This window comes from Nomascus leucogenys, chromosome 3, assembly GCF_006542625.1.
Source record: "Nomascus leucogenys isolate Asia chromosome 3, Asia_NLE_v1, whole genome shotgun sequence".
NCBI lineage: Eukaryota > Metazoa > Chordata > Mammalia > Primates > Hylobatidae > Nomascus > Nomascus leucogenys.
Genome location: NC_044383.1, coordinates 11,287,886 through 11,312,555, shown reverse-complemented (window position 1 = coordinate 11,312,555; position 24,670 = coordinate 11,287,886). Strand labels below are relative to the sequence as shown.

General features: G+C 50.8%; 1 protein-coding gene across 4 annotated transcripts in view; it reads left to right on the top strand.

Moving 5' to 3' along the window:
• Nucleotides 1-24,670, top strand: part of TACC2 (transforming acidic coiled-coil containing protein 2) — a 262,528-nt gene that overhangs the window by 205,084 nt on the left and 32,774 nt on the right. For 3 of the 4 annotated variants that reach the window (XM_030806086.1, XM_003255041.3, XM_003255040.4), the window contains 4 exons: nucleotides 310-446; nucleotides 12,839-14,150; nucleotides 17,814-17,874; nucleotides 19,064-19,265. In XM_030806086.1, the coding sequence (XP_030661946.1) occupies nucleotides 310-446; nucleotides 12,839-14,150; nucleotides 17,814-17,874; nucleotides 19,064-19,265 (1,712 nt within the window). Of the gene's footprint in view, nucleotides 1-309; nucleotides 447-12,838; nucleotides 14,151-15,762; nucleotides 15,799-17,813; nucleotides 17,875-19,063; nucleotides 19,266-24,670 lie in introns of all 4 variants that reach the window. The other variant, XM_012505781.2, reaches the window with a different exon arrangement.

Sequence of the window (24,670 nt, the reverse complement as noted above, 5' to 3'; positions counted from 1 at the left end):
ATCAATACCTAATAACGAACATGTGTGGAAGTTCATCCAGAGTCCGCTGTGTGTGTATTTGCCACTAAGGCGAGAAGTGTGTATTTCCGGTAGAGCCGAGTTCAAAGAATACATCATTTGTGTGCAATTAGAGCCAGTGATAAGATTCACCCTTAGGAATCACGACTGAGAAAATGACTTTCATCTGTCCCTGCACAGTTTAATTGATCAGCGAGCTGGAACCCACTGGCTCTGGTGTGAAGGCCACCCCTGCTCAGCAGAACTGGCTCTGGGCCCCTCTCTAACCTGTGCTTCTCCCTCTCTCATCAGGAGTTCCGATTCTGAAGAGGCATTTGAGACCCCGGAGTCAACGACCCCTGTCAAAGCTCCGCCAGCTCCACCCCCACCACCCCCTGAAGTCATCCCAGAACCTGAGGTCAGCGCACAGCCACCCCCGGAAGAACCAGGTAACCAAGGGCAGGGAGGCCCCCAGACAGCCCCATAGGGTTGTGAGCCCTGGGGGAGATTTGCAGCAGTTCCTCCTGGGTCAGGCTGGAGGCGAGCACTGAGTCGGCCTCTTGGCCTTGAGTTGTGCTTGATGTGTGGCTTTTGTAGTTTTCTTGAAAATGAAGGGTGAACAGATACATTGGATTATTCTGCATTTGCTTTGCAGAATTTTAGGGAAGACCTCTGGGGAGATTGGGTTTGGAGGAGGGCAGTGGGTCTCGGAAGTTCACAGCACAGTCTTGGATTCCAGCACTTGGCCCCCTGCTCTTTTAAGAACATTAGCACTGGACAGGCCTGTTAATCTACATGTGTATTTCCAGCACTAGGCTTTGGGAAGGAAGGTAGTCAGTGGGCGAGGATAGAGAGGTAGACATTCACAGCAGATCATGGTGGTTTGTTTATTCCTCATGAATCTTGTGTCACCTGATTTCATATCACTTTCCCACAACTTTCTCCCTTAGTGTGAGTGAAAACACCTTTATGTTCCTTTTAGATGGGTGGTTAGTGGACAGGTGGAATAGATCTCGTCCCCACCCCACCCCTGTGGGGCATGCATTCTGCGCCTTCCAGTCACACCAGCACAGAGAACCACCTCTCACATGGAAGATTCGTAGAAGCCTGGAAGAGACAGTGCCTGCCAGAAATGGCCCCACAGGCTGTCCAGGGGGTCCGGGTGGTATTGTCTTTGGACCTGGACAGCTCTGGGCCCCACACCTTAGAGGACCCCACTCTGGCCTTCCTTGCCCACAGCCCTCCCGTGTGATGAGGAGTCTGCAGGGCCAAACCCCTTCTAGACCACACGCTGGATACCTGGGAGCGGCCACTGCCAGGGGCCCCCTTGTCCCCTTCTCTGGCTCTTCTTCCTGAGGGCAAACTGTACCTGAGAAGGAACCAAGGATGGGGCTGGGCACCTCCACTGTGCTCTTGCCCTGGCTGGGAGCCAGGTAAACTGTACAATACAATAACATTTTGACCTTGATGTTGGTTTTAGAAAGAAATGGGTGGAATTCTTTTTATTCGCCGTGGGTTCAAGCAGCCCATTGTTTTGGAAAGGATGTACACTCCTGGGGCTTTGTTCCTAAACCAGCAAACCCCGGTGCTGGGACAAGGGGGTGGGACAGTTTTAATGAGCGCTCATGCCTTTGCTGGAGTCTGCCGAATACTGCTCCCATGTCCCCCGTCTTTGACGGCTCATCAGTCCGCAGCAGTATCTGGATTTTGCTGAGTCAGTGTAGACGCCAGGCTCTGGGAGCATAGTGACTGGTATTTCTTTGATTTGAAAGTAGAGAAGAGCCAGGAGGGCTGTCTGTAGTTCTCAGAGCGTCGTTTGCATCTCTTTGTTTATTTTGTATGACCAAGCATATAAAACGGTATTTCTCGTAATATTTTTAAAAACTTACCCATAATTTTTAATGGAAAGTGGCTGGATGACAAACACGTTGTAGTCTCTAGGTCAAATGTGTGATTAAGAATAAACTATTCTGGCCAAGGTGGGCAGATCACGAGGTCAGGAGATCGAGACCATCCTGGCTAATACGGTGAAACCCCGTCTCCATTAAAATACAAAAAAATTAGCTGGGCGTGGTGGCGGGCACCTGTAGTCCCAGCTACTCAGGAGGCTGAGGCAGGAGAATGGTGTGAACCCAGGAGGCAGAGCTTGCAGTGAGCCGAGATGGCACCACTGCACTCCAGCCTGGGTGACAGAGCGAGTCCGTCTCAAAAAAAAAAAAAAAAAAAAAAAAAAACGCAAAGAATAAACTATTCTTGGCCCCGCATGGTGGCTCACGCCTGTAATCCCAGCACTCTGGGAGGCCAAGGAGGGTGGATCACCTGAGGTCAGGAGTTCGAGACCAGCCTGGCCCACATAGTGAAACCCCGTCTCTACTAAAAATACAAAAATTAGCCAGGCATGGTGCCGCACGCCTGTAGTCCCAGCTACTCAGGAGGCTGAGGCAGGAGAATCGCTTGAACCCGGGAGGTGGAGGTTGCAGTGAGCTGAGACCATGCCATTGCGCTCCAGCCTGGGTGACAGAGCCAGACTCTGTCTCAAAATAAATAAATAAAACAAACAAACGGTTTAGAAGAAAATGATAGCATGTTACAGGGAGTGTTCCATCCCCAGCACCAAGGAGTGTGCGGAGAGGCCATTTCTGGCCGCAGGTGCATCTTCTGGGATTCCCAGTCCGATGTCCTGCCAGCTCTGGGATGAACGGGACGCCACTCTGTTCTCTTCTTTGATTCTGTCCTTCTTCCTTCTGCCTAACTTTCCTTTCAGCAAAGCAAAGAACAATCTCCATTCTTAAAATGAACACGCACAACACCCACCTCTTTCTTAGATGGCAGTTACTAAAAGAATGAGCATTATTGAGGATTAAGAGATAACCCCCACCAGGGAAGGGGACGGAAACGTTAATTGCCACGGAGTCACAGCCCCTCAGAACCTTGGATTACACCAATTGGAGTGTTTGAACGGGGACTTTATGTTTCTCCTCTTTTGAAAACGGCAGCGAGGCTAGCTGTGTAAGGATTGTACACTCAGGAGACTTACGGTTGGAACTGTGTCTGCTGAAAGCCCCCCTAGCTTGGGCTGTACAAAGATCCATTTGATTTGCTGCCCTGGTTAGAAAACCACCTCCTAGGCGGAGGGTCGCCTTGTCCATTCTGTAGACCAGCATGGGGCATTACGAAGGCGTGGGAAGGCAGCTGTGCTTGCTAGTGTAGGTGGCCGTAGGAGAAGAAAGATTTGCTCTCTGAACCACAGGAAAGAAGGGCACCAGGGGAAAATCTATTGTTTACTTTCCTCTGCACAGTGACGGGATGTTGCGAAAGGTGCTGCGGGAACCATGTGAATTAATACACAAGACCCTTGGCTGTGAATAAAGACGGTTTTTCCTCCTGGCAACCTACATTTTATAAAGCACTCACTTGCCCTACATTGGGTCCTACCAGCGTGTCCGGTCTCCCTGGGGTGGAAGATGTGTGGGCCGCAGCAGTCCCGCCAGCCTGTCCTGAGGGCCGTAGCCTGGACCACACTCCTGAGGCAGAAGATGGGGCAAAGGATTGCACCTGCTGCCAGCTGGGGCGGGCCAGGACTCAGCTCATCTGAGTGCAGTTCCCTTATCTGTGAAATGAAGAGGGTGATCTGTGGGTCCTTTCAGATCCTTCCAGCTCTGGCATCCCGAGGTTCTGTGAACGGAATGGTTGGCTGATGTACAGCGACTGTGTTATTAGAACTCAAAACTGGCCACCGAGGGACATAATTACATGTCATATAATTAAATAATAGCTCCCATTCAAGCATGTGCCTTGTCAGGGCTATGCTAGGTCCTCTGAGTGTTTCATCTCCCACTCAGGTGAGGGAGGGTCAGCCGTATGCACACAGCATCCCTGTATAGCGGATGTCTTCCCCTGATTCCCCAGTGACAGGTGGAGGTTACGAACCTCATGCGCCATCTCACAGCAGATAAGGGGCTCTGGTGTCAGAACCCAGGCCTCCCCACCTCCAAGCCCAGCTGCCTTCCATTTGGAGCCAGACTGCTCTCTGTGCAGGTGCAGTGAGCTGGTGCCGTTGTGCGCCTAGCCTGGGGCAGGCCCTTAGTAGGTGTTGAGTGAAAGTTGTCGCTGGACCTGCTGGTGCTTAGATGTGTGCTGGGGCAGTCCTGCCAACCTGTCCTGAGAGCTGCAGCCTAGGCCACGCCCCCGAGGCAGAGGATGGGGCAAAGGATTGCGAGTCAGTGGGTGATCAGTGGGGGCAACATGGCAGGAGAGCCAAGGCAGGTCCATTCTGACAGTTGCCCACCTGCCTTTCAGGGACATTGTTCAGCATTGAGGAATGCAGCTTCTTTACTCATTCTTGCTAGGAGATTGCCAAGCCCAGGGAAAGGCCCGTGTTGGGGCCTTGGAGGTAACAGGGGCCTCCCTGTGCCCTGCGTGCCTACACCTTTCCTCTGTCTCCCAGGACATGGTCCCCAGGCACTGACTGTGGCACTGCACCTGGGGGCCCGAGCCATTGAGCCAGGGGTATACAGGTTCACAGCCACCAGATCCAAGCGCCAGTGTCCTCGCCAGGCACTCATTGTGCTCCGAGTGGCTGTTTGTGGACAGCTGTCCTCACATTGACTTGGAATGGAGCTCAGTGCCCAGCCTGGCTGTAGAGCACACAGTGGCTTCCGTTTTCTTTGGGCCCGCCTCTGGTTTTCGTACACACTGTCACCTGCTTTTGTCTCCAAACAGGCCATATGTGGGTGCTCCCTGTAGCCACGGGAGACTTCCTGGCATGGGGTGGGGCATCCCAGAACCCAGCTGAGGCCCTTCCCAGCCTGGGGCAGGGGCACAGGGGTGGGTGTCACCATGGCGTGTGAAGAGCAGGAGGCTGTGGTTGCCTTTTCCTGACACCTGCTATGCCCTGGCCACGTGCTTACAGACTCTCCCTCTTCACCCGCACAAGAATTCCCTGTGACAGCTGATGACAGCACGCTGTCTTAGGTCTGATCATATGGCTATCACATGTAACCATAGACCGGGTACCTGTTAGCAACAGAAATGTATTGCTCGCAGTTCTGGAGGCTGGGAAGTCCAAGCTCCGGGCACTGGCAGATTTGGTGTCTAGTGAGGACCTGCTTTCTGTTCATAGACAGCACCTCCTCCCTGTGTCCTGACATGTTGAAAGGACACACAGTCTTCCTCAGTCTTCTTTCATAAGGCCACTAATCCCACTCATGAGGACACTGCCCCCATGAGCTCATCACCTCCCAAAGGCCCCACCTCCTGATACCATCACCTTATATGAGGATTTCAACATAGGAATTTTGGGGACACACACATTCGGACCAGAGCACACAGCAAGTTGAGGGCCGAGCCTTTTCAGGCCTGGGTCTGGCTGCCACAGGCACTCGGGCCCTCTTGGGCCGGCTGCTCCCTCTTCACAATGTGAGTGTTTCATGTTTCAGGACCAGGGAACAAACAGGTGAGACCACTGGAGATTCTGATGCAGTCCAGGCAAAGGCTGCCACTGAACCTGGAAGCCCTGGCCATTGAGCCAGGGGTATATGGGTTCACAGCCACCAGATCCAAGCCCCGTTCATCCCAGGCTGGAAGGACATTGGAAAGTTTGGGACCTGCGTAGAGCCAGGTGAGGAAACATGAGAGGATGGCCACCTCACCTGCCCATAGTGGCCACATCTACAGGGAGAAGATGGCGACCTCACCTGCCCACGGGGGCTGTGTTCACATCGGAGAACGGCCACCTCACCTGCCGACAGTGGCCACATCTACAGTGAGAAGACGGTGACCTCATCTCCCCAGGGTGGCCACATCTACACTGAAAGGATGGCGACCTCACCTGCCCACAGTGGCCACATCTACAGGGAGAAGATGGCGACCTCACCTGCCCACAGTGGCTGTGTTCACATGGGAGGACGGCCACCTCACCTGCCCACAGTGGCCACATCTACAGGGAGAAGATGGCGACCTCACCTGCCCACAGTGGCTGTGTTCACATGGGAGGACGGCGACCTCACCTGCCCACAGTGGCCACATCTACACTGAGAGGACGGTGACCTCATCTCCCCAGGGTGGCCACATCTACACTGAAAGGATGGCGACCTCACCTGCCCACAGTGGCTGTGTTCACATGGGGAGGACAGTGACCTCATGTGTCCTGTGCACCTTGGATGGAGACACCAACAACCTCTCAGGGCCCCAGCCCTCTGGATGCACATTCACTTCCCGTAATGACCTTGCTGGAGGGGCTTGACTGCACTCCACATCCACACAGGCACAGTGGGCCATAGATGGACCCTGGAATGCTCAGGGCTCCCACAGACCCCAGGCTGGTGGCTCAGCCCATTATCCTCCCGGGAAGACAGGGGTATAACCAAGCCCCACAGGTGTTGTCCTGTTACAGATGACATTTGATAATAATAATAGAAAAATAGTAACATTGTGGGGGGTGGTACTAGAGACAGTGACATTGAGGCACAGCAAGGTTAAGGAGCTTTGGTCAAGGTCACCAAGCCGACTAGTGGCAAAGCCAAGGTTTCCGCCGCTTTTTATGACTCTGGACTCTTTGACCTCTTTTGAATCTGACATTATGTTAGTGGTCTGTCTTCATGCTGTCTTCTTTAGCTTTTAAAGAAAGCACTTTTCCAGAGTGTCTCATTTCACGCCCGCTTATAAAGGATGAGTGGCCCCAGGTCACAGCTGGTGTTATTTCCTCCATTGCTCTCTCCCTCTGCCTTCAAATGAGCGGTTAAGTCAGTAACCGGCTGAGCCCTTGTGCCGATGCTGGGGCCCTGCCTGGGGGACTGTGACGTGGCGCCTTGGTCGGCAGCCCACCAGGGAAGCTCCCCAGCAGGACAGCACGTGGGGACATGGCAAGGAAAGCTGCTCATCTCTAGCTGACACGAGATAAGTGACAGTCAGCAAAGCAGGACAGAGAGGTACATGTCGGCCGGGCACGGTAGGCCATGCCTGTAATCTCAGCACTTTGGGAGGCCGAGGTGGGAGGATCGCTGGAGCCTGGGTGTTTGAGACTAGCCTGGGCAGCATAGCAAGACTGCATCTCTACAAAAAACTTAAAAATTAGCCAGGTGTGGTATCACGAGTTTGGCTAGCTACTTAGGAGGGTGAGGCCAGAGGATCACTTGGAGCTCGAGGTTGCAGTGAGCTATGATAATGCCACTGCACTGCAGCCTGGGTGACAGAGCGAGACCCTGGCTCTTTAAAAAAAAAAAAAAAAAAAAGGTGACATGTGGCATGCTCTGGACCAGCCCAGGGTTGCTGAAGTCCCAGCTGTGTGAACCACCCCCACAGCACAGTGGGGCTGTCACTCCACCAGTGCTCCTGGGTGCCTTCTTACTTCTTACCCTACCTAGCAAAGCCTCCCCTTAGGTTCTGCCCATCCTAAATATGGCTCTGTCACTTAGATGCTCATGAGGCGGACTCTGCTGGGAACAATTTGGTTTATGTAAAGAGAATTTAATGTCTTCATCACTAAATGAGTTAACGTGGTCAGTAACTGTCTGTCCCCACAATGCCTCAACGGCACTTTTCCTTCTTGGTTTCTGGGAATTGAAGAGAAGTTTGAGAGCAGACTTACGAGAGCAAGATAGACCCCAGGAAGCAGAGGAGCACAGCCCCACCCGACGGGGGTTCCTGGGGTCTCTGTGAGATCCTGAGCACCCACTGGTCTGAGGACAGAAGGCAGCCATGGCACGGGCCTCCTGCTCTCTTGCTGATCGGTTTTGGGTTTGGTTTCTTGAGCTGTCTGTTTTGGACCACATCAGAGGAGGGTGGGCACCAAAGGACAGCCTCTGCCTGGCACTTCTGTAGCCCTGATGCCTCACGCCTCTGAGGTTAAAACCCCCATAGGAAATTGGATCTCAAAGGCCCATGCAAGCTTATCCTCAAAGCCCATTCATTTCTGTGGCCAAATACTAAAGCGTTGCCCACCGGAGATTTAAGAATGAGGATAGGCCCAGATAGAAGCAGATGAGGTGAGACAGCCCAGTTCTAGACTTCCCGATGAGGAGACACACCTGTGGCACCTGTTACGATGGAGTCCCTGAGCCCCACCCCAGCCCTGCGGAAGGAACTGTTGCTCTGCAGAGGAAGGGGCGGATGGAGGCAGAGTCTAGGGTGTTATTGAGTGTCTCAGGTGTGTCTTAGGCTAGACAAATTTGGGAAATGTTGAATTCATCATGGACTTGCTCTGAGCTGCCCACAGCAACCAGCAAACTGCCACACAAAGACCAAGTACTGCTTTATATCTTGTTACCCTACTTAAAATGGACACCTTTTCCCAGAATAAATATTACTAACTGAAGATTACTATTGATGTACTTAGAGGATACAAAGCCATGCTCCCTGTGTAGGAGACCATCTACCCGTGATGCGGCAGCTTAAGAGAAGACTCTGTGTGTGCCTGCGCACACCTCTGGCCCTCTGGGCGCCAAGGATTCCTGCCCACAGTGAACTCACTGGGGGACGGGGGGAAGGAGGGGAGGATGAAGAGGCGCCAGTGCAGGGACTGGCAGCAAGTGCTTCTGTGAGAAACAGTCCAGCAAGGCTAAGAGTGTGGCCTTTGGAGAAGGTAGGGTGACATCAATGGGTGATGTCGGCTGCCCTGTCCTAGCTTTCTCCCTTTCCTGGGAGCCCCCTGTCATTTCTAACACATTTGCTTTCCCTCAACTTGGGCATTTTATTGCCCAGCACTGGTGCTATGGCCTGAATTGTGGCCTCCAACATTTGTATGCTGAAGCCCCAACCCCCAGTGTGATTATTTGCAGGGAGGACCTTTAAGGAGACAGTTAAGGTTGAATGGGTTCATACGGGTAGGGCCCTAAGCCCATGGGGACCAGTGTTCCTATACAAAGAGGAAGAGACCAGGAGTGCTCACAGAGAAAAGACCATCTGCAAACCTAGGAGAGAGGCCTCAGGAGAGACAAACCCACTGATGCCTTGACCTTGGACTTCCAGCCTCCAGCACCGTGAGAAATAAATTTCTGTGGTTTAAGCCGCCCAGTCTGTGGTCCTTGGTGATGGCAGCCCAGCAGGCTCATGTAACTGGGATACCCTAGTGACCCTTTTCATCTGATGAACCACGGGTGCTGACTTTGTCATCAGACTGAGCCAGAAACCTGGAGCCCGTGTGCAAGGCACTGTTCTCCAGGGCATTGCCCAGATCTGTGCCAGTGGAGACATGAGGTGGAGGAAGTGTTGTGTATGTATTCATCGGGGGTCCTGGTCCTTCCTTACCTCTATGTCCACGGCACACCCCACAGTGGCTGACGTATAGGAGGCACCCCAGGTTATTTGTGGAATGAACAAATGAATCATACAGTTGATTGCGTCTGCATCTGTCTTCATGCAGATATGCCGTGTGGATGTTTAGAAATGCAGTAGGGGAGCAGGGAGGCCGGGCGCGGTGGCTCGTGCCTGTAATCTCAGCACTTTGGGAGGCTGAGGCAGGCGGATCACTTGAGGTCAGGAGTTTGAGACCAACCTGGCCAACATAGTGAAACCCCATCTCTACTAAAAATAGAAAAATTAGCCAGGCATGGTGGCACACACCTGTAATCCCAGCTACTTGGGAGGCTGAGGCAGGAGAATCACTTGAACCTGGGAAGTGGAGATTGCAGTGAGCTGAGATTGCACCACTGCACTCCAGCCTGGGTGATGGAGTGAGACTATGTTTCAAAAAAAAAAAAATCCAGTAGGCGAGCAGGGAGGACTTCGAACCCAGTTGGACCACAGGAGCCCTTCTAGCCCTGTGAGGGACCCCGTGGAGCAGCCTGCTCTGGTGACCAACACAATAAGACAGCCGTTCCCAACCAGGGAGGATTTTGCTGCCCCACTCGCCCCCCCTAAAGGGTACATGGCAATGTCTGGAGACAGTGTTGGTTGTCACATCTGGGGTAGGGGGTGGGGCCTACCGGCATCCAGTGTGTGGAGGCCAGGGATGCTGCTAAGCATCCTACATGGCACGGGACAGCCCCCGGGATAAAAACCTGACTGGCCCCGAACGACCATAATGCCAAGGATAAGAGACCCTGCAGCAAGATTAGGTTTCCTGGTTCATGATGAGCTAATGAGAGCATGTCAGTTCTAAAGAGGAAAGCCATGCTAAGCAGGCAGGGAGCTCTTTCTTCTGGAGGAAGCAATGAGCAGATGGTGAAGCTGAATATCCGCTCATTGTTGCATGATAACTGCTGACGTTTGAAGGGCCTCCAAAGGCTTCCTTCTGCGGGCTGCAGAGGCACGTGTAACGGCCTGAGAGGGAGAAGGTTGGTGTTTGTGGGCCTTGCTTTAGTAATGACAGGATAGGCTGAGGCTCGTTCTTCCTCCTGCCAAAGGCCATTTGAAAGCACCTGGTCCCCCTCAGCATCCCCTGGTCCTCTGTGCCCTCCGTGTATCCAGGGGCCATTACAGAGCAGGAAGAGGAGGTCACTGCTGGTGGGAGGATGGGGTACTTGAGAGTACTAGGGCCTAGAGGAAACAGGGAGTTGGTTTTAGAAAGAAGAGAGGCAACACCTTTTGAAATGAGAAGGAAGCAGGAGTGTTTGGAGGAACCATTTGGTAGAAAGAGCTCCGTATTTAGGGTGTCTGCTCCAGGTAGGCCCTGGGTGGAGAAGAGGAGAGTGAGAGGCTTGAAACCAGGACCAGCTCATAGACGTGCTTCCAAATGATGCTTTCAATCCAAGTGTTTATTGATCCTGTAAGAGAAAGTGTGACCAGTCAAGGGGGAAACAAAGCTAAGGCCAGTTCCTAAACTCAAGAAGCTTGAAGTTTTCTTGTGTTGTGAGCTGAATTCTCTGCCAGGTACTCCAGGAGAAAGGTTGCTGATGAGCAAAGCTTGGTAAGCACTCTGCAGAATACTCACTGCCCAGAGATGTGCAGTCGGGAGCATGAATTGCTCTGAGAAAATAGACAGGAAGAGACCAGTTCAGGGGTGAATTGTGCATTTCCCAAACCTTGTTTGTTTGTTGGGGTGAGAGATAGGGCTCCCTTATTTAGCAAATGAAAATACAGGGTGCCCATTAAATCTGAATCTTAGATAAACAAAGAATCATGGAGACATGGGACATACTTATATTAAAAAAACATGTTCATTTATCTGAAATTCAAATCAGCTGAGCATCCTGTCCTTTGTCTGGCAACCATGCCAGTGGCAGAAGGGGACTGGGGGCACATAACACCTGTCATGAGGCACACATTGGAAACGCCGTCCCAGGTCTTACCTGTGCCAGCTCCGTTTATTCCTCATTCTGCATCCTCCCAGTACTTAAACCTGCAGACCGCTTTATCGTGTTTGCCCTCTTGTCCAATGACACACTTTTAGTTTTCTGGCAAATCATTTTCTGGCATCCTTGACTGCCTGGAGCAGCAGTGAACTCAGAAATGCATGAAGGATGCTGCTGGGTGCCAGTAGAACCCAGAGTAGCCGAGCCAAAGCTGGGGCTGGCCGGATCCCCTTGGGCAGTAGGGTGGTGGCACCTTTGAGCATCATTTGGCCAACATTTGCAGCATCTGCAGCGTGTTTGGGAAATAGGAGCGACCTCCTTGGCTGGCAGTGGCTGATGAGGTAGACAAGCTGAGAGGAGGCAGCTGGGAGAGCGGTGAGACTAGGCAAGAGGCAGGGCCAAGGATAGGCAGGCAGGACTGAAGGACAGGTTACAGGTGATGGCTGGAGCGGCACGTGGCAGATAGGAAGTGCCACTATAGGTGCCGGGGGCCTCCGTGTACAGGCTCCCCTGATCTTCACAGTGGCTCCGAGGAGTCAAGAACAGGCTTGCTGGTGGCCGTGGCCGGTATTAATATTTATGGAAGGCTCCGTATGCCTTCCTGCAGGATTTCTCTGTCTTCCTGTCCCACTCCGGCCCCTGCTTTAGCCACACTGGCCTCCTTGCTGTTTCTGTAACACACCAGCTGCTCCTGCTGCAGAGCCTTTACTTGCACTATTCCTTCTACCCAGGATGCTTCCTCCTCAGGAGTCCTCCTGGTTCATGCACTTACCTTGATTCTGGCCTTTGCTTAGATGTCTCCTCAGAAGATCTTGCCTGACTACCTTATTTTAAAAGTGAAACTCTCCTATCCCGGCTTTATTTTTCTCCTTAGCATGTGTCACCCTCTGAAATTCTTACATTGTTTGTTTGTTTTTGAGACAGAGTCTCTCTCACTCTGTTGCCCAGGCTAGCGTACAGTGGCGCAATCTCGGTTCTCTGCAACCTCTGGCTCCCCAGGTTCAAGCGATTCTCCTGCCTCAGCCTCCGGAATAGCTGGGATTACAGGCGCACACCACCATGCCTGGCTAATTCTTGTGTTTTTTTAGTAGAGACTGGGTTTCACCATGATGACCAGGCTGGTCTCGAACTCCTGACCTCCAGTGATCTGCCTGCCTCGGCCTCCCAAAGTGCTGGGATTACAGGCGTGAGACACCACGCCCGGTCCTGGTGGTTTATTCACTATCTTCCCCTGAAGAATGTGACTTCCAGGAACGGAGAGGTTTTGTCTATTTCTGTTCCTTGTTGAATCTGGTACCTAGAACCATGCCTGGTCCTGATTAGGCACTTGGTGAATGTTTTTGAATGAATACTCTGAGCTGTTCTTTAATCGGTCCTCATCACCCCCATTGTACAGATGAGGGCACTCTGGGCGAGCCTGGCCTGGGTCTTGAGCTAATTATGGGTGGGTCAGGATCTGTACCCAAGTAGTATACCCGGTGATGGGCAGGGGTGGCCTGGGGCCGTGGTTTGTCAACCCCTACGCTGGAGGGTGATGTTTTGGCACAAGAGGAGAGGTGCCCCAGCGCGTCCTGTGTCTGTAATTGATGGCTTTGTCTCTGTTTCCTCAGGATGTGGCTCTGAGACAGTCCCTGTCCCTGATGGCCCACGGAGCGACTCGGTGGAAGGAAGTCCCTTCCGTCCGCCGTCACACTCCTTCTCTGCCGTCTTCGATGAAGACAAGCCGATAGCCAGCAGCGGGACTTACAACTTGGACTTCGACAACATTGAGCTTGTGGATACCTTTCAGACCTTGGAGCCTCGTGCCTCAGACGCTAAGAATCAGGAGGGCAAAGTGAACACACGGAGGAAGTCCACGGATTCCGTCCCCATCTCTAAGTCAACACTGTCCCGGTCGCTCAGCCTGCAAGCCAGTGACTTTGATGGTGCTTCTTCCTCAGGCAATCCTGAGGCCGTGGCCCTTGCCCCAGATGCATATAGCACGGGTTCCAGCAGTGCTTCCAGTACCCTTAAGCGAACTAAAAAACCGAGGCCGCCTTCCTTAAAAAAGAAACAGACCACCAAGAAACCCACAGAGACCCCCCCAGTGAAGGAGACACAGCCGGAGCCAGATGAAGAGAGCCTCATCCCCAGTGGGGAGAATCTAGCATCTGAGACGAAAACGGAATCTGCCAAGACGGAAGGTCCTGGCTCAGCCTTATTGGAGGAGACGCCCCTTGAGCCTGCTGTGGGGCCCAAAGCTGCCTGCCCCCTGGACTCAGAGAGTGCAGAAGGGGCTGTCCCCCCAGCTTCTGGAGGTGGCAGAGTACAGAACTCACCCCCTGTCGGGAGGAAAACGCTGCCTCTTACTACAGCCCCAGAGGCAGGGGAGGTGACCCCATCAGATAGCGGGGGGCAAGAGGACTCTCCAGCCAAAGGGCTCTCCGTAAGGCTGGAGTTTGACTATTCTGAGGACAAGAGTAGTTGGGACAACCAGCAGGAAAACCCCCCTCCTACCAAAAAGATAGGCAAAAAGCCAGTTGCCAAAATGCCCCTGAGGAGGCCAAAGATGAAAAAGACACCCGAGAAACTTGACAACACTCCTGCCTCACCTCCCAGATCCCCTGCTGAACCCAATGACATCCCCATTGCTAAAGGTACTTACACCTTTGATATTGACAAGTGGGATGACCCCAATTTTAACCCTTTTTCTTCCACCTCAAAAATGCAGGAGTCTCCCAAACTGCCCCAACAATCATACAACTTTGACCCAGACACCTGTGATGAGTCTGTTGACCCCTTTAAGACATCCTCTAAGACCCCCAGCTCACCTTCTAAATCCCCAGCCTCCTTTGAGATCCCAGCCAGTGCTATGGAAGCCAATGGAGTGGACGGGGATGGGCTAAACAAGCCCGCCAAGAAGAAGAAGACGCCCCTAAAGACGTAAGTTCAGGGGTGGAGGTGGTAAGGATCGGAGGCGGGGGTGCGCATTGGCTGTGACCCTTGGTCATGTGCCTGGATAACCTTCGACTGCCCTAACCTTGCCTCTGGGTGCTGTGATGATGCCACGCTTACAGCCGTTGCACCAGGCAGACAATGTACGTGTTTTCCTTCCTCTCTGCGGTCACAGTGGTAGCATTTTCCCATCCACATACCCCTTTGTGTCCTTGATCTTTTCCTTCAATAAATCAACGGTCTAGAGCTTTACTTGTAGCCAAAGACCTGATGTTCAACTCCAGAGCAATCTGGGAGATCCCATGGAAGGGGAAATGTCCTTAGAGATCTGGTCGATCTCCCTGTTGGTGACTGACTGCTTTTTGGAGAAGCTAGGAGATACGTCCTTTAAAATATTAAAATTTATAGTACTTGTTTCTGCCTGTTAATGTGACATTAGCCCAGGAGGCCCAGGAATGAGAGATATGGCCTGGGCCCCTCCCTGCTGCACTCCAACCAGCCCGTAAGAAACACCCCTCTTTGTCTCCTTCCTTCTCTCCAGTCATCTTTTGTAGACAAAGTCCCTGCAAGTCCTGAAGAGACAAATGGAACCTGAAAGTGGGGCGCAAATCCCCACAATCCCCAGGAAGCCATTAGTCCTTGGCTCTGTGGTCCCCAGACACTTGACAAGGCCAAGTACATCGTGCTTAAATATCAAACACCCATGCCTCCAGAATCCACCCCAGGACCCGGCTCTAACGTGGATGGCTGCTGGTCCTTTATTCTTTGGCCCCTGTGGTTAATACCTTGGCAATTTCCTTACTCTTATGGGAAGTATTGTCAATAATTTAACAAGGCTGAGGAGATCAGTCTCCCAGGGGCAGCAGAACAGACCACAGCGCCGGCCCCTCTGGGTCTGCCTGGCACGAAAGAGACAGAACGACATGTTAACCTCCCATTCTGGGCTCCCCCTAACATTGAACTTCTGAGAATAACCCAGGGCCTCCTGAGAGGAGGTCTCTACAGCAGGTTACCTTAGATCAACCTGCCACTGTCTAGTGTTGGCTGGAGGCCATCCTGGCCAAAATGGACACTTTGTTTTAGATCAGTTACCCAGCTAGGTCCTTCCTAGAGACCCTCTAGAATTCATGCTGGAAACTTGATTTCAAGCCTGGAATAGGAGAAGTCTGCAATGGCTAGACTGCAAGGCCATGCTCTCTCATCTGTGGAATGAGAGCCAACCTTAGCCACCACCTCCTCCTTCTCCAAGATATGTTCTGTGTCTCATAGGCGTCCCCAGTCACTTTCTTGTTTGAATATCAGAGCTAACAGGGGTCAGGGAAATTTACCCAGCTGTGGCCTCACCTCTAGTGCAGACAGGGACTTTGGCTTGGAAGACCCTGCATGGGTCTGACAAAGCTTTTGGGGCACCACGGCTTTGTGGGATCATTAGGACCAAGAGAGGAAGCTGTTCCCCAGCAGCTCCTTCCAAAAAGCTGGGGCATTGCCCTGCAGCGATGTCTGCCGTATCCTAACCCATTAATAACCAGTTGTCTGCAGATTTATCTTTTTTGTCAGTTCCTTCTGTCTGTCTCTCTTTTTCTTTGTCTTCTTGTCTTAGGATGGTTGAAGATGTGATGTCTGTGTGTTCTCTGTTGTAAGTAAATTTAATGCAATCTGCCTCTTATGCCAAATGTGCTTGTTTTTCTGCCTTTTGTTTCTGCTTGCAAGCCATTTTTATTTCCCCTCTATGGCTGCTACTGATGTATTTCTGTGGTGAGCCTGGGAATGATGGGGCATGGGGCTCCCCAGTAGCAAAGATTACTTTTCTGTTTCATAGTGATTTGCATAAGAGACTGCTTGGCTGTGAAAATGTGATTATCCAGCATCTGCTTGCTTATCAGGAATGGAACTTTTTTCCTTCCCTTGCACATTGGATGTCTTCATCTGAAATCATACTTTTTTTTAAAACTCTTCATTACCTTCTTTCATTTTAAACTGGGCTAGTGGGCGATTGCTTTCAACACTACTGTGGCTTCACGTTAAAATAACTGTCCGGTCTAACCACGGGCAGCGACGGCCACAGCTTATTCTTGCTAACATGTGAAGCAGAAGTATTTGGGCCGTTCCAAATTGAGGCCTGCAGAGCGCCCTGAAATGCAGGGTCAGCGCAGAGTGGAGCACACGGCTGTGAGAGCCATCGCCAGGCTGCCCCAGTCCTGCATCCTCAGTCACCCAGGACCTGGCTGGGTGTCGGCATGCCTCGTCTGCCATCTGTGGGTTACCCTGCCACTTGTCAGTAGAAACAGAGCTGACCATTTCTGTGCCTCTGCTGCTTTGCGCCCCCTGGCCAGGAGGGATCTGTGGGCAGCTCTGGGGGGTCCAAAGACATGCACGTTTTCCCTGTCCTTAGAAGGGAGGCTGGCCAGTCCAGGTGGCCAGCAGTCCCAGGATAGGGTTGAGTCCATCAGACTCTCTTCTGCCCAAGGGATTTCCTGAGTATTTTTGGGCCACTTAGCAACTATAAAATATATGGTTACATATTTATATGCATGAATAAATATATGCTTCGAGCTGCGATTGCACTGTTTTAATGGCAAATGTTATAGATGCTGTAAATAGCCATTTATTTTTTTTTCATGATTAAATGCCATTGTTGGAGTGATTTGAGAGAACACAAGGAAGGAACTTGAATGCCAAATTGCTCTGCCCACCCAGTTAACGTGCAAAGCAGGGGAGGGTGGTGGGATCTAAGGAGAGGGATCACCCCCAAAGCCTTTGCTTTGCTGGGAGTGGGACCATCCCATGGAGGGGCTAGAGACAGGGGACAGGGGCTAGTCTACTGGGTGGAAAGAGCCCCCATTCTGACTGTGGAAGTGACCCCCAGACTGCTCGGTAGACTTAATGGAACTGCTCAGGCTAAAAGTCATCCCTTTCTCCTGGGATCTGCTTCCTTGACCCTTCAGGAGTCTGATTTGGTGTTTCCTTTGCCTCCCAGCCCTGCTATTCATATGGAGGGGAAAAAGGGAGAGAAGAGCTATGAATCTTGTCTGTTTACCATGGTTAGGAGGAGACAAAAAAAATAGTCTCTCCCCTGGCCCTACCTTTAGTCAGGATTCCACCTAGAAGCCTTCAGAGCATGGGAACCCATTGAGCTCAAAGATCCTGTGATAGGGAGGATTCAGCAGGTTCTCCTTGAGGACCCCGAACTTTCTATTTCTGCGTGGCCCCCTTCAGTTGTTCATTAAGTGAGGTGTCGCCTTGCCCGTCTGTAAATTGGTGTCCTGAGCCTAGAGCCCCTCCCCTAGTCTTAGTTGGGTTCAGACATCCCTGGAAGAATCCAGATAAATTAATCTGCTCACCAAAAATTTGCTTTATAAAATATGAACATTTAGTTAAATTTAGCTTCATTTTCTGGGTCATTCTCCAAAATGGCATCTCTTTAAAGATTTCCAGCTTGATGGATCTTTCCCTTGGGGGCAAAAATAATAGCTGTTAAAAAGTGAGAGTGGGTAGCCAGCGTGGCCTCTCGCTGGCGCTGGAGTGACAGAGGCGGGAGGGTGGCCTGGGCCAGATGGCGCCGCGGAGGCAATAGCTTCGGTCCGCTCTGTACTGCCCTGGAGTGTTCCGTCCCTCTGCTTGTTGTGTTTACGTTTTCCATTTTGTTTCCAGTGACACATTTAGGGTGAAAAAGTCGCCAAAACGGTCTCCTCTCTCTGATCCACCTTCCCAGGTACAGTGTTCCTTTGATCTTGATGGTTTCATGCCCGCCCCCCGCCCCGGGGGAGGTTTTCTTCGCTTGTTGACAAAGCTTTGCTTTCTGCTCATCCCGGGCCTGTTTCCAAGATCATGTTTCCAAGACCCTCTTCTTGCCTTCTGTGTGGAGGCTCCCTCGATGTTTGCCTGACATTGTTTTGATCCCTTCACTTTGCGGAAGATGAGAGTGTGTCCCGAGAGTAGGAAGATGTTCAGGAAAAACATTAGTTGGGCTCTAGAGGACCCAGTCTGCCCCTTTCAGGCCAGTTCATCTGCTGTGAACTTCTAGGACTGTCGAGTCGAGAAAGTCTCTTGAGATGAACAAATACGCAGTGAGAAGGTGAAGAAACTCAGCAAGTGTCGGGAGCACTGAATTGTGCAGCCAAAATTGGAATGGGAAGAAAAGGGAACCCCCTCCTCTAAAGAAGTGGGGCTTGGGTTCTTAGAGTCCCTCTTACCAGTTCCTCCATCAGATAGATTCCATTTCTTCTACCCTGTTTACAGACCGAGGAAAGTTATCCTCAAGGCTGTCAGTATGTTAGGGCTAATTTCTGGGTCATAAAACAGACAGACCTGCCACCCCTCCAAGTCTGAGCCAGCAAAGCCCCAGCCTGCAGTCCCTGGCCAGAGTGGGGGCAGTGGAGGGAAGCACTTAGCTCTGGGGATAGGGGCTCAGGTCCCAGCTGCAGCTCTGCCCTGACCTCTCTAGCTTCCCACCCTGCCCTACTCCACTTCCCACTCTTCTATGGAAATGGAGATAAGATCCCCCTTTTTGTGCCTCCAGGGACTGATGTGATGATTGTCAGGTGATTCTGGTGATAGTGATATGCAGGCCTGAAGCACTGTGTGGGCATCACACAGCAGTCGTAGTCATAAAACTAGCAGGAATGCTCAAGTAACTAAGACACAAAATCCAATTTTTTTTTTTTTTTAATTCATGGTAATACCCTGAAACAAACCATCATAAAAGGAGATTCATAGAGGGAAGAATCTGTTTGTCCATCTGTTGTTTCCTTAATGGACCATTTGGAGCAGAGTCCGAGAAGAGCATGCCGAGGATTGTGACCGGGACCTGTCCTGGCTAATGGGTCCCCAGACCTGAGGGTGGGTGCAGTTTCTGACCAAGAGTCTGATGAGACAAGAAACAGTTTCTCTTCTCTTTGCAGGACCCCACCCCAGCTGCTACACCAGAAACACCACCAGTGATCTCTGCAGTGGTCCACGCCACAGATGAGGAAAAGCTGGCGGTCACCAACCAGAAGTGGACGTGCATGACGGTGGACCTGGAGGCTGACAAACAGGACTACCCGCAGCCATCAGACCTGTCCACCTTTGTAAACGAGACCAAATTCAGTTCACCCACTGAGGGTAAGCAACTCTGTGGCCAGCTGGACCCTCACTCTGCCTCAGAGAATACAGCCCCTAGGGAGCCAAAGGCCAGGAGAGAAACTTCTCAGCCAGGTAACCACGTGATCATTACTGTGAGATCGTCTGCACGTCTCCTGCTGCACTTGGAGCGCAGGCTGTGTTTGAAAACAGCCTGAGACTTGAAACCAGCTCTCCTTTGACCCAAGACTCCTGCTAAGAGCCAGCACGGTGCCCTCTAACTCCACCTCAGGACTCCATCGAGTGGGTCCTGAGCGCCCACTTGAACTTTGCCCGTGGCTTATGTCCCCTCTGTGATTTTGATAAACACAGCTCCAAGGGAGTGTCATTCAAGTCAGACTGTCAGTGTAGGTCACTGACCTGGAGTCGCTTGGTGCCACCGTTATTCCTAGGCCCCATATGGTGTTCAGACATTATGGCCACACCTTTTAATGAAGCCTCAAACCAGGGATTCACCCCAGGCTTGTTGAGAGGACATGATTCCCTCCTCAGAAATGGGCAGAAATGGGCTCCGGACAACTTTGCTTATCTCGTTAATATCCTTCCTCCTGTGTATATTCAATTTCAGTGTTTTTTCTTTTTCTTTTTTTTTGAGACGGGGTTTCACTCTTGTCCAGGCTGGATTGCAGTGGCGCAATCTTGGCTCACTGCAACCTCTGCCTCCTGGTTTCAAGCGATTCTCCTGCCTCAGCCTTGTGAGTAGCTGAGATTACAGGCAGTGCACCACGCCTGGCTAATTTTTTGTATTTTTAGTAGAACGGGTTTCACCATGTAGCTGGGTCTCTAACCTGACCTCAGTGATCTGCCTTGGCTCCAAAGTGCTGGGATTACAGGTGTGAGCTACCGTGCCCTGCCCATGCTTCCTTTTTGATAGGAAAACCTTTCTGAAGGAGAGCTAGCGCCTTTCTTGGGAAGGATGACCCCATTGCCCTAACCTGTTGGTGCACCACATTCCCAGTCCTCCAACCCGTTTTCTCCTCCAGCCACCTCTGTGAGGCTGCCCAGTCGGCATTTTGACACTCCAGCTTTTGTGATGGTTTTGAGTTTTCCTTTCTTGATTTTAACAATTTTTTTTATTTTTTTGAGATGGAGTCTCACTCTGTCACCCAGGCTGGAGTGCAATGATGTGATCTCGGCTCACTGCAACCTCTGCCTCCTGGGTTCAAGCAATTCTCCTGCCTCAGCCTCCTGAGTAGCTAGGATTACAGGTGCGCACCACCACGCCCGGCTAATTTTTGTATTTTTAGTAGAGACACAGTTTCACAGTGTTGGTCAGGCTGGTCTCAAACTCCTGACCTTGTGATCTGCCCGTCTTGGCCTCCCAAAGTGCTGGGATTACAGGTGTGAGCCACCGCGCCTGACTGATTTCTAACAGTTTTGTTGAACTGAGTAGAAATCAATCTGAAGAAGATCACACGTGAAGGTCTGGTCTCCACTTCTTTGCTGCTAATAAGAGACTAAGATCTCCTTTAAACGGCTTCCTCCCGGTGTGGGTGGAGTGGTGGTGTCATGAGGGTGCAGGTAGATTTTAATCGTAACTCAAAAACTCCCAACCTTCTTCTGGATGCTCTTCCACAGTCAGGCCCGGAGGCATGGTTTGCTTTGTGCCCACGAGGTCTTGGAATGGTACCAGCATGCAATTATGGTAGATCTATTTCATGTTTTTCAGAGTATTGGATGCTTATCTTCTCCCTACCCAAAACGGCCTTTCTAAATTTGACAATGAAAAGATGATCCAAATTATGTATACTTGTACTTTTTGGCATTTTGTTTTCTGTAAAATAGAGCCTTTTGGTTGGCTGTCAGGTTGGCCCTCTGGCTTGGGGTTCGAGAGGTCCAAAAGTGACCATCTTGGCCAGGCAGGGTGGCGCACGCCTGTAATCCCAGCACCTTGGGAGACTGAGGCAGGCAGATCACGTGAGCTGAAGACCCAGGTGTTCAAGACGAGCCTGGGCAACATGACAAAACACGGTCTCTACCAAAAGTACAAAAAATTACCTGGGCATAGTAGTGTGTCCCTGTGGTCCCAGCTACTCAAGGTGAGGCAAGAGGATTGCTTGACCTCAGGAGACAAAGAGGTTGCAGTGAGCTGAGATTGTGCCACTGCACTCCAGCCTGGGTGACAGTGAGAATCCATCTCAAAAAAAAAAAAAAAAAAATAGAAAAAAATAAAAGTGACCATCTTGCTCTCACCTGACCCCAGAGGCCCTTCGATCTGGCCTCAGCCTCCCTTGGATCCTCATTTCCCTCTGCACTTGCATCCGAGGCAGGAGCCTTTTCCCGAAACACCCGTCACTCAGCTGCCTCTGCAGTGCTGCTGCAGACCCCGCCAGCTGGAATACCCTTCCCCCGACCCGCACTGCACTCCCCCCACCTCATCCCTGTTTCTCACCCTTTCCTTAGTGCTAGCCCCTCCCAGCCTTTCCCCGGAAGTCCGCTCCTGGCTCCGTCTGCCTTCAGTGCTTGGTCTGGGCTGAGCTGGGGGTATGAAACACCGTAATAATGATGTGTGCGCATTTTTTGCTTCCCAACTAGCTTGTATGTTTCCTGAAGGCAAGAACTTTGTCAGGTTCATCTTTGTTCCTCACAGCACCCTCAATGTCATGGGGCTAAAGACAGATTTGTGAAATAATGGTAATACAAGGTCAGGCAGGTCAATAGCTTAGTAGTGTCAGCTCAGCAATTTGATCTTGCAATGGACATCACCTGCATCAGGTGTGGAGCACTGCAAGGAAGAGGCTTTACATTCCACAGGCAGCAAGGGACACTTGAGCACAGGCATCAGACTTGGCCATTTTGATAGCACCTATGGTGGGTCCCATCTCTTGAGCTTGGTAAGAAATTTCTAAATGTCGGAGAAAAGCATTTAGAAACCATCCTGAGGTTGGGGCTGGGCATGGTGGCTCACACCTGTAATCCCAGCACTTTGGGAGGCTGAGGCAGGCAGATCACTTGAGGTCAGGAGTTCGAGACCAGCCTGGCCAACATGGAGAAACCCCATCTCTACTAAAAATACAAAAATCAGCCGGGCATGGTGGTGGGCACCTGTAATCCCAGCTACTAGGGTGGCTGAGGCAGGAGAATCGCTTGAAACCTGGGAGGTGGAGGTTGCAGTGAGCCGAGATCATGCCACTGCACTCCAGCCTGGGTGACAGAGTGAGACTTTGTCTCTAAAAAAGAAAAAAGAAAGAAAACAAAAAGAAGCCAATTTGAGCTAGACATATGATTTTGATATGTGTGTGTCTTCAGTTTTACCATCAGGAACCAAATACATGCATTTTTTTTCCTTAGAAAATATAAAAATACTAACAGTACTTTTAGGACTAATATGTATTGTACCTCATTCAGTGGTGGCATTTATTTGTCCATCTTCTACATTGTACTAAAACAGACAACTTACTAGCTGAGTGACATATTTGGCAGTTGTTTGTTTCTGTAAAAATTGAATAATATATAAATACACGGGTTTGGAACAAAACTTGGTTAAACCCATTACGTTAGAAAATGGAAAGATTTGGGAAGTCATGACTATAATTTTAGCTGGTAGACAATCAAAAATCCATCATCAATGTGAAGACACAACAGGTGCAGTTTCAAGAGGTGTGGGCCCCACTGCATCCACCTCACTAACACTTAACCCAGGGTCCCTCCAGCATCTGGATGAGGAAATACCATTAATATAATGAGGTCCAGTCTAGCAGCACCAGACACAAACCCAGGGGTGCTGATGTGATCATCAGAAAGAATCCGTGCGGTGCTTACACTGAAGTCACCAACCACAGGAAAAGGAAATGTTGGGTGAGAAATAATAATTATGATTTAAATACATATTCACTATCATATTAATTCTGTAGGTAACAGTAATAAGCTAGGGCCTGTCGTTGGGTGAGGACTTACTTTGAGCTGTGCAGAGTCTTCCACATTCATGATTTCATTTCATCCTCTCAGTCTGCAGAGTGCTTTTCTACAATTCCCCATTTTAAGAACAAGGATACAGAGGCTTGGAGCTGTTAATGACTCCCCCAGTGTCCTGGCACAAATCCGTGGAGAGCCAGCTCTGCCTGACTTAGCAGCTGTGCTCTTTATGTGAGCATGGAACGGGCTTGCTGCCTGCGTCTGTAGAATGAGGCTGTTGACCTAATCACACTTTCCTACCTAGGTCCATAGGAGCAGAATGTTGAAGCGCTTCAAGTTGTCTTTAATATTTCAAAACACCTGAATGGAACTAGGTTAGAAAGATGCCCAGGGGATTAAAATACCATATTTGGGCTGTAATTGTATCAACTCACTAGGATGACACAGGTCATCTTCCATGGATGAAGTACTCATTGACAATTATAAATGGTTTTCTTTGCATGGTTGCTTAGTAAATGCCCTTTTTTGGTGTGGTCTTTTAAAGTGTGATGCAGTGGAAGAAAACTTAACCCATGTGGTCCTTGTGGAGGAAAAGATTAGGAACCATTGGTCTACACAGCTGAGTCTTCTCCTGGCTGCCAAGAGACCCTGACAGAGTACAGTTGTTTTAGATTCAGAAGTCTCAGTGACTTTTTAGTGGTCACCCAGTTTCCCTGTGTCCTTTAACACAGCTCTGTTGGTCCCTCCTTCCCAGTCTGACAGAGGGGAAAGTGCCCTCCTTGGAAGCCTCAGCTGTTCTTTAATGGCAGGCACCATCTCTGTCACACTGCAGACACTTAGAAGGGTGACGGTGGGGAAGCTGGGAGCAGCCTCCCTGTCTCTTTCCCTGGACTCTTTTCTTCTTCCCTAACATAATGTCACTTAGGTTAAAAGTTCCAGAAATACTAGCCGTGAGCAGGAATATATCTGATCATGCTCCTTTACATTTGTATTACCCATCGAAGGGTTTTTATCTTAAAGCATTTCATTTTAGCCTACAAAATGTAAGCACTTTTGAGCTCCACTTGGAAGATAAGTCAATAGGCAAGGAGATATCGGGCGAGTTGGCTTCCCTGATCCTAGCAACGGAGACCTGGACTCAGTGGCATCCTTCTGGCTTCTGCATGGGGCTCTTTCCTGTTCCTAGCAAGCCCCCAGCAATTAGAGACAGATGAAAGCAGCATTGAAGGCCCCTCGCTGTGCAGTGCCCCCATATGAAATAATTACCAAAAGCAGCCCTCAGAAACGACAGGACCCGTGAACAATAACTGAACCTCTTCAGCTAGGAGCAGCCACACACGTTAGCAAGGACCATCTCCTCCAGTTGAGAGTACGATGTGCCACTTGGTATGGTGGCATCACCCTTCCTGGCCTGCCAGCTGTGTGTGGAATGGTGTGAAAGTGGGGCTGAAATTGGATGTGGCTTCACCCTCATGCCTGCCCTTTGAGGCTTAGGATTTGAAGCAGATGAGTGCAATTTTGAAAACCAAGTT